Raw genomic sequence first — 17,006 nt, 5'->3', positions numbered from 1 at the left:
TCCAGCGACCGTCCCATTAAAATTCACCCAAGCCACAGGGACTTTCAAAACATTTCAGCAGGCTGCATAATGGCTGCTGCTTAGCCCATTTAAGGCCTGCCAGGCTATATGCCCACCACTGCTGCCAATACTGGGGCTGCACACTTTCAGTGATGTGCAGCTGAAATGTTATTTTCTTGCAAGTAAACACAGTATATTGTCTTGACTTGGCACAGAACACTACCCAATAAACTGGCTATACAAAGGCTTGGTTGCTGGCAGTCCTCAGGAGTCAGCCCTGCTGGTTTTCTGCTCTACCTGATGAGTTTATTACATTTTTCCTACAAAAACCAGCAGGTCTCTGATTCCAGAGGAGCACGGCTGGCAGCCTGTGGTCTGCATGGACCTTTGATATGCCTATAATAATGCATACTGTCATGGAGATGTATGCTGATGTTGGAATTTGAAAAAGCATTAGGATATTATGCAGGGGCATGACCCAAAGTGATGACATTTTCCAAAAACTAGCTCATCACTTCTATTTGGCTGAAATGTATGTGGTGGATATCTACAAATATAATGAATATAATTTTCAATGTGAATATTAAAGGTTTACATCAACCATTAATTAGTAATTAAGTATGAACTAAATAACATTCCATAGTAAGGAATCATAGACTAAGTATTTTTTGTTTTTTTCTTAGTAAAAAGGTTTTTTCTTACCACTTACCTGTCCTGTACCTGGCATGTCAGTAGCCATACTTTTAGACAGTTAAATAATAACCATTTCCAACCCGCAAGACTGAACTAATATTATCCCTGAATTCAGCAGATGTAGAAATGTGACTGATAATCACAGAGTCCACTGGAGGCTGGAACTGCCAGGCCAATGATGATTGGTGACTAAAATGTCTCTTAAATCACATTTCAAGGCCCATTTGTGTTAAAAGGCATTCTGTTTCTTCTTGAACATTTTAATTACCCTTTTGTGTACTTTTTCTGTGTTAATGTTATTGAGATGTTATTTTTGCCATACCTCTGCTCTTTTTCTGTACATAGGCTATTCTAACCTTTCATCTTTTGGTTTGGCCGTTTTTGCCCCTTATAAAGTTTGCTTTAGGATGAATTGCTGTCTAAATTTAAAGTTTATTGTTGTTACATTTAATTCGAGTTTCCATCACTACTGCTGTGTTTTCAGTTTTGGCTGTTTCTTAAGCATGCTATTAGTATTAGTATTATTAGTATTATATTGCGTTTATGGTACAACTTAGAGAAAATGAACTGAGAACTCACTCGTCCTCAGGCTATAGTGCATTTTACTATCACACATCACCATCTTCTCCTATTTGATGTGGTCATTTTGATCAAAATTAAGGGATATGAATAGTTCCTCTGTATGTGATGCTATTTATGTCCACAAGACAGACTGTATGTCACCCTGCATTTTCAGATTCAAGTACTTAGATAACTTTGTGACTGAGCTGTAAAATTAGCCTTTCATACAGTCTAATTTCCACCTTCAATAGGTCTTCACTGACTTGGTTCTTTAGTGGGTGGATGTACAGCACACAGGATGATGGCTGGCTGTGTGGGAAGTATGCAAGTACTGGATCACGGTGTGTACACTGGGGGGCTCAGGCTGCATGATGTTCACTGACACCATATCGGGACTGAGTGCCTCCTGGGTCAGGCATGGGCATGAAGACTTCGACTAAACTGTTTGCTGTCTTTTCAGTACAGTGTGCAGCGTACCGGCTCTCTGTATGTTAAGGTAGCCCTGTGTGAAATTTTGAGAAACCGTCAGGTACTGAGTCTGACCAGGAGCTGAGGAGCCACCACCCCTCCTGGTGGTGACAGGCCCAAATTGCAGTAATTGTATGCGTTGAAGGGCACAACCACCTCAACCAAAACGTAACAGCTATTTTGTGCCCTATACATTCAACAAGAATGAATTTGGTGTATCTATAATGTCAGGCCTCTCCCCTCTTTACAGCCCTCTCACATCTCAGTGCAATAATGTGGACAGAGGAGCTTTTGAAAATGAGCTCAGCCCCCCCTTCCTCTAAACCATAAGGCTTCAGACAAGGTATCACCTTGCAAACTCGTGTTTCAGCGCTATGAGTTAAAAGACAATTTTCAGTTTTCATTGCCAGTGGGAGTTGTTCACTCCCATTGGCACCGTGCAGTCTGTAGTGTGGCTTATATAATACAGCTTAGAGATATAGGATTTTATGAAAGACCTATTGTGTGCTCACAAGCCAGCTGAAGGATTTGAGGCATTTTATTAACATTAGTACACATCTGTTTCCTATTGTTAGAAGCTCTACAATGGGCCCATGTTTCATGTTTCTTTCTAGAACCTCCCATTTATTGACATGTTTTAAGACATAGTCTAATTTATACAGTGTTAATGTTGAGAGGCAAATCCTGTAATGTGCATTTTGGTGCATTTATGGTAATATCCTTAAAATCTTTCACACTATGATGGTTGGAGATGTGTCACTAATATGAATTTCAAAGGAAACAGTGCATTTTGTGTGAATTACTGCTATATCTGATGTTTGTCCCAGAGGGTTAACATCTATGTGTCTCAATTCGATAGCATTTGAAAAAAAAAAAAAAAAAAAAAAAAAAAAAACAGAGATGGTGGCTGTATTCTATATGTTTAGATATATTTGCTTCTTTCCCATGTATGCCTTCAGGTACAGTGACTTACCAGGGTAAAATATCCTTCATCAACAGTGATGTGACGTGAGTAAACTTCAGACTCTGTAAAGAATCATAATGAAGCTTTTTTTTCCACCAACTTTATTACACAAATTCTTTGTAAGTCACTGTTGTATCCAAGGGGATCAATGCATTGAACAATAACAAAAGGGTTACTTTGAAATTTATAGGCATGAAAATAATCCTGTGAATTTCATTAATGGACACAGTCCCTATCCGTACAGTTTCCTGTCAATAATGTATTACATTTCCACTGACCATTAACCATCCTCATTCTAAATGAATTAATGATGGCAATGAAAAACACACACAAAAGTCATTCATTTCTTTCTGAAAATTACCCTTTTAACTTTCCTTCCTGTGTTTAATTTTTCAGTCCTGAAAAAGAAATATCCCTGTTGCCATGTTGAAGGCTATGACAATAGAAAGACGACAAAATGTTGAGTTTGGCACTGTACAATTCATTAAATACTAACACGTAATTTGCTGAATCCTCAAATTAATGTCGAGATCACTCATTAAAATATTCTGATTGTACTAGCTATACAAAATACAATACTTGCACAAATTAGATTAACCATTTATAAAATTGTAGTAATGACTTTTGATGGATATGGCTTGTGAGATATTACAGACTTTGCTACAGACCTTTTGTGGCTTTATTAAAAAAATCTAACACTACTGTATGTCACCTGTCCTATATCCCTGAAAAAGACACTGCAATCAGAACATTCAGGTTTCCATTGAACCTCCATCTTTCCAACCTGGGTTATCATTCATCCAAACACACATACATTATGGCATCATGGGTTTAGTGTGTACAACCCATAAGTTATTGGGTCAGGCTGCAACAGCAGAGACAGAGTGTCTCCAGTTTGGTGGCATTAATAACTTTTGGCCCCATCCCAAACATCTCTATCCTCACTGGCTGGTTTAAGACCCTTTCAACACGTATACATTTAGAAGGCGGCAGATTTTTTTTTTTTTAACTAGATGTTTTTGTACCAGAGTGGAAACCTAAGCAATCACTTAAGATCAAAAAGTCATAAGGCCGATGTCTAGGCACTATATACATACAGCTGGAAATTGGCCGTTAGCATCAATGACCTTAAATCCAGGCATATTGTCAATGCCTCTCAATGAAATGGAGCTGGCATGCATCAAGATTTGGAATGTTTTTAAAAACTTGGATTTATGACCAGATGTAACAAAAACCAACTAGTCATGTTAATGCTAGTTATCTAAAAACAATAAACACTTAAATCCCACCAAGTAAAAGAACATCACATCATAAGATAATTGTTAATAATAACAATAACAGTTATAATAATTAATAATAACACTCCATCATATTTATAACAACCACATTTAGCACTGTGTATAGGAAGATTGTCCGAATGAGATCAGTATTTCTGTTTGTAAGTATTTCAGCTCCATATCCTCTTCGTTGACTGAACAAAAAACAAGCTCATAATCCTCTTTCATGTATCTGTTATCTCTGATTTCCCTTTTTAGTTATTACAAAAAATCCTCTCAATGCAATACTTTCCATTGATCAGTCACACTTGCAACCTTGTTGTTACAGAATGTAAACCTTGAGGACATGATACAAATACGTTTGTATCTGGTGCAAATATCAGGGGATAGAGTTGTGCAAAGTTTTGTCTGTTTCTCTTTATACTGTGCTTAAACTGTTCTTGTTTTTTGTACACATTAATACTTAATACATCATGACGATATCAACACAAAATCAAGAGAAAGAGATATCATTTTATATGGACCACAGATATCACATACTATATAGGATAGGATAGCCCTTAGTATTGATAAGCGTTGTTATTGATGAAGATTTTTTTTTTGTGTTGTTTTTTTCTTTTCTTTTTTTTATTATAATGGCTGAAGTGCGTTATGATACAGCAAGATCTTCATTTGAGGATGGCAAGGGCATGCCAACCATCCGAGTCTCTTATGGCGTGTGGAGCCATCCTGGAGAAGGCCTCTTGTTGCCCTCTCCCCTGACTAGAAACTTTGGCTTGCACCGAAGCCAATCCTTTGACTGTACAAAATATCGTCGACTTGTATAATTTGTCACTTGGTGAGAATAATAAAATGGTGATTGTCAGACCAGCTTCATCTGTGGTATTTTCTTTGTATCTCCGTAAATGGCTTTGAAGGACAGTTGTGTAAGTGCAACCTCTGCGTCACGGTCTATTCCTTTGTGCTCTAGAGAAAATGTATGCTTTTCATACACAACCTACATAAAAGCAAGTTGCCCTTTTTTTTATTGGTAAACTGAACAAAGATGTCCGTTCTGTTTTATCTCTTGACTAATGTGTATGATCTATGTCAAGAGTTGTTTTTGAATAATATGACTGATGGCTCTATATTATTTGGTTAGCCCATTATTTTTATAGTAAACTCCTGATCTATACACAGAAATATTAGGAAATAATTGCCCATAGCATCTAATATCAGCGTACACTTTTTCAATGTAACAGTGATCAGTGTGTGAGAGTTACGTCCTCTGGGGATATAATCTAAGGTCACATGGAAAGCTAGGCAACCCAGGCAGCTGATTGGTTATGAGGGTGCCCTGGCAGTTTATTTGGGTACAGGATCCTGCCAACAGTGTCAGGCTGCTGTGTCCCAGTCATAGTGTGAGCTCCAAACAGCTCCCATCTCATCCACTCATTTAAATGGGAAGCAAAAAAAGAAACAAAAAAAAAAAAAAAAAAACAAGAAACAAAAAAAGCAGTTCTGTCTTCCTGTGTCATGATGAGGTTGGTTCAGTAAATATCAGAGTGTCAAATCTCACCAGGCAGAGTTCATTTAGACTTATCTGGTCCGCAGGGCTGCTTTCCTAAGAGATTCAGTTTTGTAAAATCATCTTCGTCGGCGAGGACTGAGCAAGATGACAATCCTGCAGGTAACTGGCACATTTCTCCAAAAAATCATTTGATGCAATGTTCCACAAGTATCTCCTCTTCGTTTACCTCCTTTGTCCACTGTTTCGATAACATCTGGTTCCCTATCTAATATGGCTCCTGAGTTCTTTTTTAAAGACGTATAAAAACAAAGTTATGAACGACACTTTCGTTGGTCTCGTTTCACCCTTTCAGTCTTTCTACTAGTAATGGCACCAATGTATATGGCAATATGGCAAATTCTGTTACGAAATATGGCTGATGTAGGCAATCACATAGCTAGAGTTGGAACAGATATTCCCCACCTTAATCTTTAACTTTATATATAATCATATTTAAGCTATCTAGTTACCAGCGAACACTAATTTGAATAGCCTGAACACATTATACTTTTATAATACATTATAATTTTATTCTATTTTTTTTTTTTTAAATTTCATATAGTTTTTTATATCTAATAGTTAAATGCAGAAGGGTAATCTATTTCCAAACCAATTACGAGGGGCAGTTTCTACATTAGGCACAACACCTCACACCGTCACCTCATTTTTACTCCCTGTCCTGATGCCCTGACTGCCTCCTCCACTTCCCGCGGAGCCCGTACCACCCCCTCCTGGTATAAAATGTAGCTGCTCAATGGTGTTCTGCCTTTTCGTAGCAAACGCCATCCTTCTTGCACTGTGGCCCCCTAGTGTTCCTGTTCCCATGACTACCCCTGCCCCAGGCGGCATCTCCCCCGCCCAGCCCATGCCCCCGCTCATATGCCCTGTCATGGCTGCCGTGTTCCTTTCCTGTTCCCTTCCAGACGTGGGGTGAGAGTTCATCTTTATCATGTGGTGCCGGTCGAGGGAGGGCGTGGCACAGACGTTCTGCTGGGACTGGGCCTTTTGCTGGGGCGTGAGGCGAGGCAGCGTGGGCACCATCCCTCCTGTGTGGGCATACGGATCTACAACCCCCATCCCGCCAACTCCCATCCTCTCCTCCAAATGGTCTGGGGACATGAGCAGCCGATCCTGCCTCTCATGCCTGTCCTGCCTATCCTGCCGATCCTGTCTATCCTGCCTATCCTGCCGATCCTGCCTATCCTGCCTATCCTGCCTATCCTGTCTATCCTGCCTATCTTGCCTATCCTGCCTATCCTGCCTATCCTGCCTATCCTGCCTATCCTGTCTATCCCGGGGTTTGCGGGTGAGGGTCTGCGTGTTGGAGTTCTTATTGGAAGTCGCCAGGTCTTTGTAGTACTGATGCTGCTGGTTCTTGGAGAGCCGGGAGAGAGTCCCTGTGTTCCCAGGGACATCACCCATGTTGAGCAGCTGGTCTTGGGACTTAACTTTCCTCGGTGGCTTGGACAGAGTGTCATAGTTGGGGTTGTACTGAGGCTCCGGTGGGTCCAGAGGGTAAGGGTTGGGGGTGGGTGATGTAGGAGGCATGCCAGCAGGTGGGATCCAGGGACGGGCTGCATGCCTGGGAAGGGTTCCTCTCCCACTGAGGGTGTAGTCTCCACCCCAGTGAAGGTGGTGCTGGGAGGACTGGAGAGCTGGCTGAGCTGTGTGTGGCCGGCGCTTTGTGGTACAGTAACCAGATGAGTACTCATCAAGACCTTTCTCTGAAAGTCCAAGAAATTATCATAACAATCAATACCACAATTAAAAAATGACACAAACCACATTTTATACCATCGTATCACAGGTATTGCCATGTTTTAGCTCAATGCTCTTCAAAATTTACTTTAAAGGAAGGCAGGGAGGGAAGACATTATTGTCTCCTCTTTTCTAAAATGCAGGTACTCACCCAGGCGTTTGAGGGAGGAGTATCTGTTGAGCTCAGGCTTGGTGGCACTCTCATAGGAGGGAGGCAGCTGCGCCAGGTTGTGCAGGGAATGGTGGAAGGACGGCTGGGATTTGGTGTTGTTGTGTTTGCTGGAGAGGAGGGTGCCTCCAGCTGCCAGCTGAGCGTTGTTCATTCGTGGGGTGCGTTCTGCAGAGACCAGAGGAAGTAGGAGGCTCTTTATTAAATGAGTTTTCCTCCTCTGGACGTAGTGCACTGTGCCTAGGTGTTCAAATCTGCTTACACTGACAGCAGCAGACAGAGTCAGAGCAGATTTTAATTTGCTTTCGAGCCTTACATGAACAGCAAACACAACGGTAATCATAACTGCAGCTGAAATACTGAATTATTGTTGAAGTTCTACTTTTGTACCTGATAAAAAATTGATTGAGTAAATTAAGCATAGTGGTGATTACATGTAATTTACATGGGAGGAGCAAGGCTTTCATCAACTGCCTTACCGATAGTTGCAGTGTGTTTTGGGCTGGAGCCCGATGGGTGGATGAAATTGTGCTGCAAATTGCCCACTGTAAATCAAACAACATGAGGTAATCAGCTTACAAAATGGTTGTCAGGCAGTTTCCAGTTTAATAGCATTTTAGCATGCACAGATCAGTGCACCTATACTATCTGTATCGGTTCACCTTAACAGGATCTTTCATGCATATTAAGACTCTCAACATCAGTATGTAAGGCATGCACATGTCAGTAGTGCTTTTCTCCAGATTTATGTCCATGTCACTTGCTTAAATACACTGGAAACACATTTTGAAACATGGAAATCAGAGGACTTATCTCTCTCTGACCACAGCCAGTGCAGAGGAAATACTGATGCAAACCGTTATAAACTAGCCTCATCTTTTTCAGGGTTACGGGTTTAATTATTGTTCTATGGCACCACTGACAATTCTTATTTCTCCTTAATGTCTCTCTCGTGAATGGCTGTTAAAAATAAATTGTTGGATGGACACACAGTTAAACATTTACACATCAGCATACACAGGATGTAATTATACAGGTTCTGGCTGGGCTTAAAGTTTGTGATATTCTGCAATGTTCTACAAGCCCTGCACCCTCACATCTGTTGTCCTTGCTGGGCAGGCCAGGGGCATAGAGGTTTTTGGGAGCTCTCCCCAGCGTCCCCTGTCCATCTGTGACAGCCAGAGCCACACTGTTGTTTCTCTCATCCTGCTGGACGGGGCTAGACTGGTGGCGCAGCATGTCAACCAGGGCTCTGATAGCACGATAAACACAAGCACAGAGGAAATACAGATTTATGATTGCGTGTTTTCAGTTCTGCTTGAACTCTCATAATAAACACTGCAAATGGTTAACCATCCTTATATACAGGTAATATTGCTTAACTTAAACTCTTAGTGGTTGAAACACAGGTGACACTGCACAGTACCAATCCTTTGTTACGCTTGGAAGTGTGTTTTAGGGCTGGTGTTTCTTTAATGTTAATTATTTTTTTACATATTTTTCAAGTGACAATTGCTTGCAACAAATCTTATTTTTGACATTGGATTAGTACACATTTAATGGGCCATAATGTTTCAGTTGTGATCCACTTATCAATTATTGGCCACTTTTCTGCAGGGATGAGGACCCTGGAGCTTAAAATTGCTGCTGGCAAAGGCAAGCCCATGAACTTTAGAAATGTTTAAATGTCATCTAATTTCTAACATGGTTACTTAACTGCAAGAAGCACTGAAGCAATGCAAGTGATGTAACAACCATCTACAGCCTTCTCAGCAGCTTTTTTGAAAAACACAGGAATCACACACATCTGATGAGGAATGAGGTTTTGCACATTTTGTTCACTGTCACCAGACTGATGTAAATACATACATTCCTATTCATTGACAGTGATGAATGTGTCAATCAAACTGTGTGTTGAGACTAATCAGAAAATCACTTTCATGGTTTAATTTTAATTTGTAGGTTTTTGCATTATTTGGGGGACTGCAGTTAGACCAGCCAACAGTAAATATAGTTTCAATGTCCTCCTCTCCTCTAGTTCCAAACTCCTGTAGTGTTGCCCAAAATGGAAAAATGACCAACCTGTACAAAATCAAAATGTAAATTTACATTGCCAAGAGTAGTGTGCTATACCAGGCCATACATAAATTGGAAAGCCCATTGGAATCACAATTATCGTGAATTCTGAAGCAGCCAGTTGATGAAAATCAAATCTGCTTTAGTTGATGACTCAGAGCATTATTTTGAGCCCAGAATGATGAATCTGGGCCATTTATGGAGTCCTGAAAACCCAATTTTCTTACAGTATTCCTACATGACAGGACTAAAAACATAAATCAGTGAGAAATGATGGAAATAAAGCAGAATAGCAAATAACAACTGATCTCTCTGCGCCTCACCTGGGCATATTGAGATCTCTCTGGTTGGCCTCCTGCTGCACCTTGTTGAACACCACCTTGATCCCCACAGCCACAGCCACCATGAACACGACAACACCTCCAATGACAAAGCCCGTGTTGTGGCTCTGCTGCTTTAGGGGATCAAAGTCTGGGTCCTGTCCGAAATCCTCGGGCAAGATAATGGCAGGTGCGGACGGCTTGGCCCAGTCTGGAGAGTGGTAGTTGTTACAGCTGTCCTGCTCCAGTCGGCGACTACGCTCCGGACAGCAGAAGCGGTAGTGGCACGTTCCACAGCAATAGATGAAGGTGTCCTTGGAACAGTTGAAGGAGCTATCAAAATGGCCCATCACGTCGTAGTAACCACGACATGAGTCCACGTCCACCAGGCGCCGTGGAGGGGGTGCTACCTGGGCTGCACCTAGGGGAGGTGCAAGGGCATCGGCTGCAGTCACATTCTTGGGGAACATGACCTGGGCCAGAGGTCTGGGAGGAGTCTCATAAACCTCCTCTGAGGTTTCTGGAAGTGTTTCGGGAGTTTTGGTCCTGTCCTGGAGAGCAGCTGGCCGTAGGTTGGCCTGAATAGCAAGGAGCAGGAGACGGGGACTAGGGGCCGTTTTGGGCTGGTCGGTGAAAAGCCTCCCCATGGGGTCTGTGTGCTGGGGAGGGGGGGAGGGGGAGGTCTCCACAACAGTGAGAAGTGGGGCAGTTAGGAGGGAGAGCAGGGAGACAGCGAGAACTCGGAGATTGGTGGTGGGTGTCATCTTTACATGACTAAGAGCTCTATTTTCTGTCGTTGAGTCAATGCAGTTACAATGCTGTATCCGCTTTTGCAGTTTAGCCCACTATAACGGCATGTGAAAGAGTCAAGCAGCATGTACAACCTGTTTGATATTGATCATTTAAAAATAGCTTCATTCAAAAATGTCAGGTGATAAATTTATAACTCTAAATGCTTTTGTTTTTACTCAGAAACTGAGTGTTCTGTACATCAGTAGGAAAGAGTATTAAAAAAGAAATGGACTAACTCCATCAAAATTATTTTGCAGGTGTCAACCATTGGTGATAATAATGTTAGTACTGTTTTAATTTACTGCTAGAAAAGAACTTTGAAATGTGTAATGATTTCATCTTTAGCCCTCCAAAAACACCTCTCAAATCTGTAATGCTAAAACAGATGCAGCGTTGTAAGAAGGAGAAACTCAACATAAAGATCTTCATGCTTTTATGCCTTAAGGTCTTGTTCTACATGTCCCGTTGCATGTAATGTTTTGTCTGTCCACAACGAAGAAATATCTGCTGCAATCCTTTACATTCCTGTGCTGATTATGGCACTTGTACAACAATAGTCTGTGGCCAGGTCTTTTAAGAGTGTTCTGTCAAATGTAAACTGTCTTGTTTGTCCCTGGTTGACTATTTAATTCTGGCACATACATTCAGAGTTGGCACTTAAATGACCTGTAGGCAATTCTCTTCTGGAAAAAAACGTATGAAATCTATAATTCTACTAATATGTCGTGTGCTTTTTGGCATTGTAAACAATCAAATGGTTTTAATAGATTGCACCAGTGATTAAGGTGGCGACTTGCTTTAAAAGTTGTCCTTTAAGTGGTGCTTAGTTTCTCTGGAGCAGGCTATTATCTCCATGTTCAATAACTTGAGGCACTAATCAAATCCATACATACACTATTTACTTGATCTGATGTACATCGATACTCGTCTGACAGATAATGTTAGTGTTACCGGGCTGAGGGTGTTAATGAGGGAGGCCCAGTTTAAGTGCAATAGGACTGTCAATACTGCAAATTAGGAGTAATAATAAAACAGCGAGAAAGATCCTGGCCTGTGAAATACATCGCAGACTGAGGCAAATGTATTTTTTGACATCTCCATGAACGTTCTGTATTTAGCTGTAGGCACAAAAGTCACCAGTGTCATTCAACTGTGTGTCATCCTAATTAAGTGAGAACTGAATGGCACATTGCCTTTACATGTAACATGTCACTGTAAGTAAAATTGTTCCTTATTTGATGCTGAGGTTCAAAGAATATCACTTTTGTTGAGAAATATGTAAATGTGTGAAGTTATTGTGTTGGAGGTGTTGGCAATAATAGACAGAGGCTGATCTGTCTCCCACAGAAATTATAATTATATGTAATTATCAAAACGTCCCTATCTGTTGCAGAGAATGTAGGCACAGATGGGGGAGACAGAATGTTGAAATCACTGAGGGCTCCTCTTGTTTCAGTTACATGTTCCTCTAACCTTCTGAGAGGAGTACAGCGGAGGAAAAACCGAGAGACACAAAGCAGCAGCTCGCACGCTGACTAATGTTCCAAAAAACTCTTCAGGATATATTCTTCTCTCATCTATTACTGTTCTGCTTGATTTCCAGGACAGTCTTCGGGTTTACATGGCGACGATCAAAACCGGAATGTGTCGGCCAAATGACGGTATCCAGATATCCACTGGAACACAAATGACAGACTTAATTAGAAAGAGGGTCTTTCAGCTCTCCTTCTCTCTGGCACACACGCACTTATTGATACTAGTTTGAACATCTGCACGTTTTGCATACACATGTGCATGTAACACAATCATTTGTATGTGTGTGTGTGTGTGTGTGTGTGTGTGTGTGCGTGTGCGTGCATGCCTGTGTGATGTGGGAAACGAGTGTGTGTTAGTGTGCCTGTTCCTTTGCAGCAACACAAGCTCCTGAAAAGCCGATGATCGAGAAGGAAAGAGTGCAGTAGGAGAGAGAGAGAGAGAGAGAGAGAGGGAGAGGGAGAGAGAGAGAGAGAGCAGAGGGATAAATGCAGGGTAGGGATTTAAATGAGCAAAGAGATCGTGGCGAGCGGGAAGAGCCAGAGGTATAGATGCAGAGACGACCATGAGTGGGAGGGCGGTGTGTGGGTGGCACAGAATCAAGTACATTTCTCCCAGCACTTACCAATACAACATAGCACAGCACACAAACACCACCACCAAATAGATCTACAAATACATGCAACAGACAAGATAACATGATAGGAAAGCACACTATCTGCAATGCACAGGGCTGTAAATCACCTGCTGTTGCAACAGCTGAAGGGGCAAAATGTGTATTTGTAAAGATACTGTGTGTGCATGCTTGCATGTACATGTACATGTATGTGTGTGTGTGAGTGCATGAAAGAAAGAGAGAGAGAGGGAGAGAGAGACCATAGTAGGCATTCTATAAACCTCTCTGTAGTCGCTCTCTGCCTCACTCTTTTATTCCTCTTGCTCTTTCCTTCTCCTCTTTCTCCCTCGTTCTGCCTTTCTCTCTTTCTCAGATTCTGTGCGTGGGTTGAGGCAGCTAACTCTCTCAGAATAGCACTGCAGCTCTGTCTGTGTGTGAGTGAAAGAAGCAGTGAAAGAAAAGGAGGTAGAATCCAATCTACACCCATTAGCCAAACCAGATTTCAAAGCCACATCTCCCAGTTTCTTTTGCAACAAGATAACACTGTGATTCCTTGCACAGTCATCTGCAGGCACTGTTCAATTTCCCATTACCATATTTCTGCTCTGACACCATTCAGTCATTGTGGCCGGCTCCTCCAGACCAGAAATCCAAATCACTCCCCTCTGAACATGCAATTACAGCTTCTCAATGATGCACAAAATTTCAAAGTCAAACTATACAGCGTTTTTTATGTCTTTTCCAAGATATTAATTTTTATAAAATGTAGAGGGACAGTCCTCTTGCACCCAAGAGCTTGGACTCTACTGATACAGCTGCATTTTGTTTTTCCAGCCAAATAATTTTGATTCAGCATAGAAAAAGCACAAAATGTTTTCCAGTAGTTATCTGTGCTATTGAAGCAGTGCAGTTAAGGAGTGGGGGCAGGGGGCAGTGACTATCACACATAACCACTGTGCTTTAAGCTTATGAAAAGGTAGAGAGAGATAGAGAGAGAGAGAGAGAGAGAGAGAGAGAGGCACACCATGAAGATGCATGCCAGAGTTATATGGGAGAACAAGCTTAAATCATTAAAAACAGATTCCTGGCAGCCTAAACAAATGGTTTTCCTATTGCATCCAAGCAAATGAATCAAGCAGCATCCCCTGACTTTGGCTGCTGGATACTGACGCGCTGTGCAGACTGCTGGACATGCACCAATTTCAACAGGTGTTTGAAGGAAATCAAACAAAATGGCCTCTGTTCTTCATACACATTGTTGCAAAACGCATTGTGACACCAGTGAATAAGAAGCAAAACTGAATTACATCCATCTTGTAGCCGAGGAAAAGAAATTGCGATGAAAGCCGTGGGCCACAGGTTCCTTGCGGGGCTTTATTCTTATCAGTGAATGTATGCTGCGCAATGACGATGCATCCCTGATTTAAATGGTCACTGACTCTTCTTATCTGTCATAGTCTGTCCCTCATCAGGTTAATAAGTTCAAGCATGCAGAGAACAAGCATGCAGGTTACGGACATGCCTTGCATGTATCAGAAGGATAAGAGTGCGTGGGTGTATCCGCGCCGGTGTGTGTGTGTATGGTCCGGCTGGATGTGTCGGTGTGTATGTTGTGTTATTATCAATGTCTTTATAATGTCCCAATATACTCGGAGTTGTTGATTAAAGTAAGTAAAATGTCTGCCCAACATATAGACTGCGCGTAGTTTCTATGGCGCAGCTTTCATCCAAATTTTTTATCTGACAGCCTCTAGCCTAGTTCATGCAATTAAAAGACGCGAAACTTATTATCATAACCATACAAACACACAGAGGATGTAGAAAACTGTTTTGCCAATAAATCAGTTAATGGTGCTGCATTTAAGAGGGTGCATAATGTCGTGTCTTACCTGTGTGTTGCTCTGGGGTTTGATGCTGGAGAACAGCGCTGGAAGAGCCTGCGCACTGTATCTCAATGCTTTTCCAGATGGCAGCCTGTTATTGTAGCTTAGGATGATCAGGGCAGCTTAAAGTGCTGCTCATGTACCAGACACCTGTTTTAAATGCCTGCGTCTTACAGGAGTGCTGTAGATCTAGTTTGTACATGTTGGCTCTCCATGACGATATTTTTGCTCCATCGACCACAGCAAAACAAGAAGCGAACGGGCGCAAAACTGGACACCGAGCAACGAAATATTCAGCTATTTTTCTACTTCTGATTAAAGAATTCAACTACGTCGGCGGATTCCATGTGTTGAACAGCACATCGACTTATCTGGTGCAACTACTCTGGAAAGCACGCCGTTAATTCAGCGCTGAAGCATATAGGCTATACGGATGCAGTGTTAAAAAGTCAATGGTGTGCGCAAAATATCCCCCAATTTAACTTTTATCTTCCCGAAATCGATTGTCGCTGGGTCCCCTTCATAATTTCTAAGCTAAAAAGACTACGCCGCCTAACTGCGACTGGCTTCACGAAGGTCCGCCAAGGAAGGCGCTCTCTGATTGGTCGCTCGGACTGGTGCTGATGAGAGTCTAAACTCCGCGCTTCTTGGGGTTGATGGTCATTAGGCCCATTCACTGATTGTGCTCAGCCTCATACCCTTTCAATGTAACTTTAAATAATGCAGTAAAATGTTGATTTTCTCTGAGAACAATGTGCACCGGGTCTGTGGCGTCCGTGCTCTCAAACGTGACAGGTGCACGGCAGACGCAAAAACTTTGTGGCTTGAAAAAGCAAAATTAAGCATCCACTCGGAGTTCAATAGACGGCCTGTGTGTGTGTGTGTGTGTGTGTGTGTGTGTGTGTGTGTGTGTGTGTGTGTGTGTGTGTGTGTGTGTGTGTGTGATGTGCGCGAGCATGAGAGAGAGAGAGAGAGAGAGAGAGAGAGAGAGAGAGAGAGAGAGAGAGAGAGAGAGAGAGAGATGGTTGCCACAGCAACTGTGTCATTATGTTGGTGGCAATTATGAAAGCGATGAAAACGGGGAAGGGGAGAGGATTGGCGCAACAGCCTTAACACTGGAGCGTGAACGACACTGTCAATTAGACCAGCATTTGCAATTCAGTTATTTGATTCAGTTCATGTTTTGCCATGGTCGACATGCAGTTTTATGAGAGAACACTTAAAAAAATCTAATAAAGTGGAAAGGAAGGGAGAGGTAAGGAGAGATCCAGAGCAAATATGAGGATTATAAGAGGTGAAGTTGTTTCTCGTTTGGCTCCTTTCTGTTGACACAGAACTGCATCCTCTTCCTCGGGATCTCAGTGGTAAGACTACAGGTACTACATGCACCTTTCGTTTTTCCTCTCAACACAAAAGCGAAACTGAGCCAAGGCTGCATTCCCCGCACACCTCGCTTAGACTACATTCAGGCCAAAGGGCCATATATATTTAACAGAAACAGACTGGTTCCTTTGCAGCATAAAATGAAAGCTTATCTCTTTGGCAAGAGTATAGAATATACCTATAGGCCTCATCTCTGTCCTAACATACATCAACTTGTTTTGCATAATTAGTAGAATGAACAGCCATTGTCTCGGGAGGAACCAGTGGATAGGTATAAGATGGGGAGAGGTAAACATTTCCAAAAGGGGGTTTTACTTGAGTGTCAGGGTTCTTTGCACCCCCAGGTGTCTGAGAAGCCCCCGATAATTACCTGCATGGCAGGTTGCTATTTCTACACAGGTGGGTGGGCTGCAGCACTGAGGCCAGTGGAGCCTTTCATTAGATAGTCCAACAACCTTCTGCTGGCTGCACTTTACAGTAGTCCACTGACATGTTTGTAATTACTGCCCAGGTTTTCTAATAATGGTTATTTCATTACTGCAGAAAAGGCGTCTGCGATAACAAAATGAAACTCTATGGCAGGGGTGTCAAACTCGTGCCATGGAGGGCCGAGAGGCTGCAGGTTTTCATTCCAACCAACAACTCCACCAGGTGATTTCACTGATTAGTCCCGCCTCTCTGTTTGGAGGTAGGGTGATCAGTGAAATCACCTGGAGGAGTTGTTGGTTGGAATGAAAACCTGCAGCCTCTCGGCCCTCCATGGCACGAGTTTGACACCCCTGCTCTATGGCATACCAGAACGAGCAGTGAAAGCTCCGCAGGCGGCAGCGGCTACGATATGCCGTCAGTGCAATGGCAGGTGAAATTTCCCACGTCACATTGGCTACAAGGCCTGAACATATATCAAAGCTCATATTCATGACAAGCAACGCATCAGCAACAAGAACAGGACTCACTGTGCATT

General features: G+C 42.3%; 1 protein-coding gene across 1 annotated transcript; it reads right to left on the bottom strand.

The window, feature by feature from the left end:
* Nucleotides 1-2,776: 2,776 nt before the first annotated feature.
* shisa7a (shisa family member 7a) lies at nucleotides 2,777-10,599 on the bottom strand. The gene is made up of 6 exons (XM_030071473.1): nucleotides 9,839-10,599; nucleotides 8,537-8,691; nucleotides 7,919-7,984; nucleotides 7,422-7,607; nucleotides 6,787-7,236; nucleotides 2,777-6,681 (listed from the first exon to the last, which is right to left on the bottom strand). Exons 1-6 carry the CDS (start codon nucleotides 10,597-10,599, stop codon nucleotides 6,161-6,163), a joined length of 2,139 nt encoding a protein of 712 aa, XP_029927333.1. The 3' UTR covers nucleotides 2,777-6,160.
* Between the last annotated feature and the right edge of the window lie 6,407 nt (nucleotides 10,600-17,006).

This window comes from Myripristis murdjan, chromosome 16, assembly GCF_902150065.1.
Source record: "Myripristis murdjan chromosome 16, fMyrMur1.1, whole genome shotgun sequence".
NCBI classification, from domain to species: Eukaryota; Metazoa; Chordata; class Actinopteri; order Holocentriformes; family Holocentridae; genus Myripristis; species Myripristis murdjan.
This window is presented reverse-complemented; position numbering and strand designations above follow the sequence as displayed.

Excerpts from the sequence above, each read along its gene's own strand:
- shisa7a (XM_030071473.1), bottom strand. The coding sequence starts at position 10,599 with ATGACACCCACCACCAATCTCCGAGTTCTCGCTGTCTCCCTGCTCTCC. Across the intron at positions 7,608-7,918 it reads AAAACACACTGCAACTATCG|AACGCACCCCACGAATGAAC; the intron begins GTAAGGCAGTTG and ends TGGTCTCTGCAG. Across the intron at positions 6,682-6,786 it reads GGATAGACAGGATAGGCAGG|AGGATCGGCAGGATAGGCAG; the intron begins ATAGGCAGGATA and ends GGCAGGATAGAC.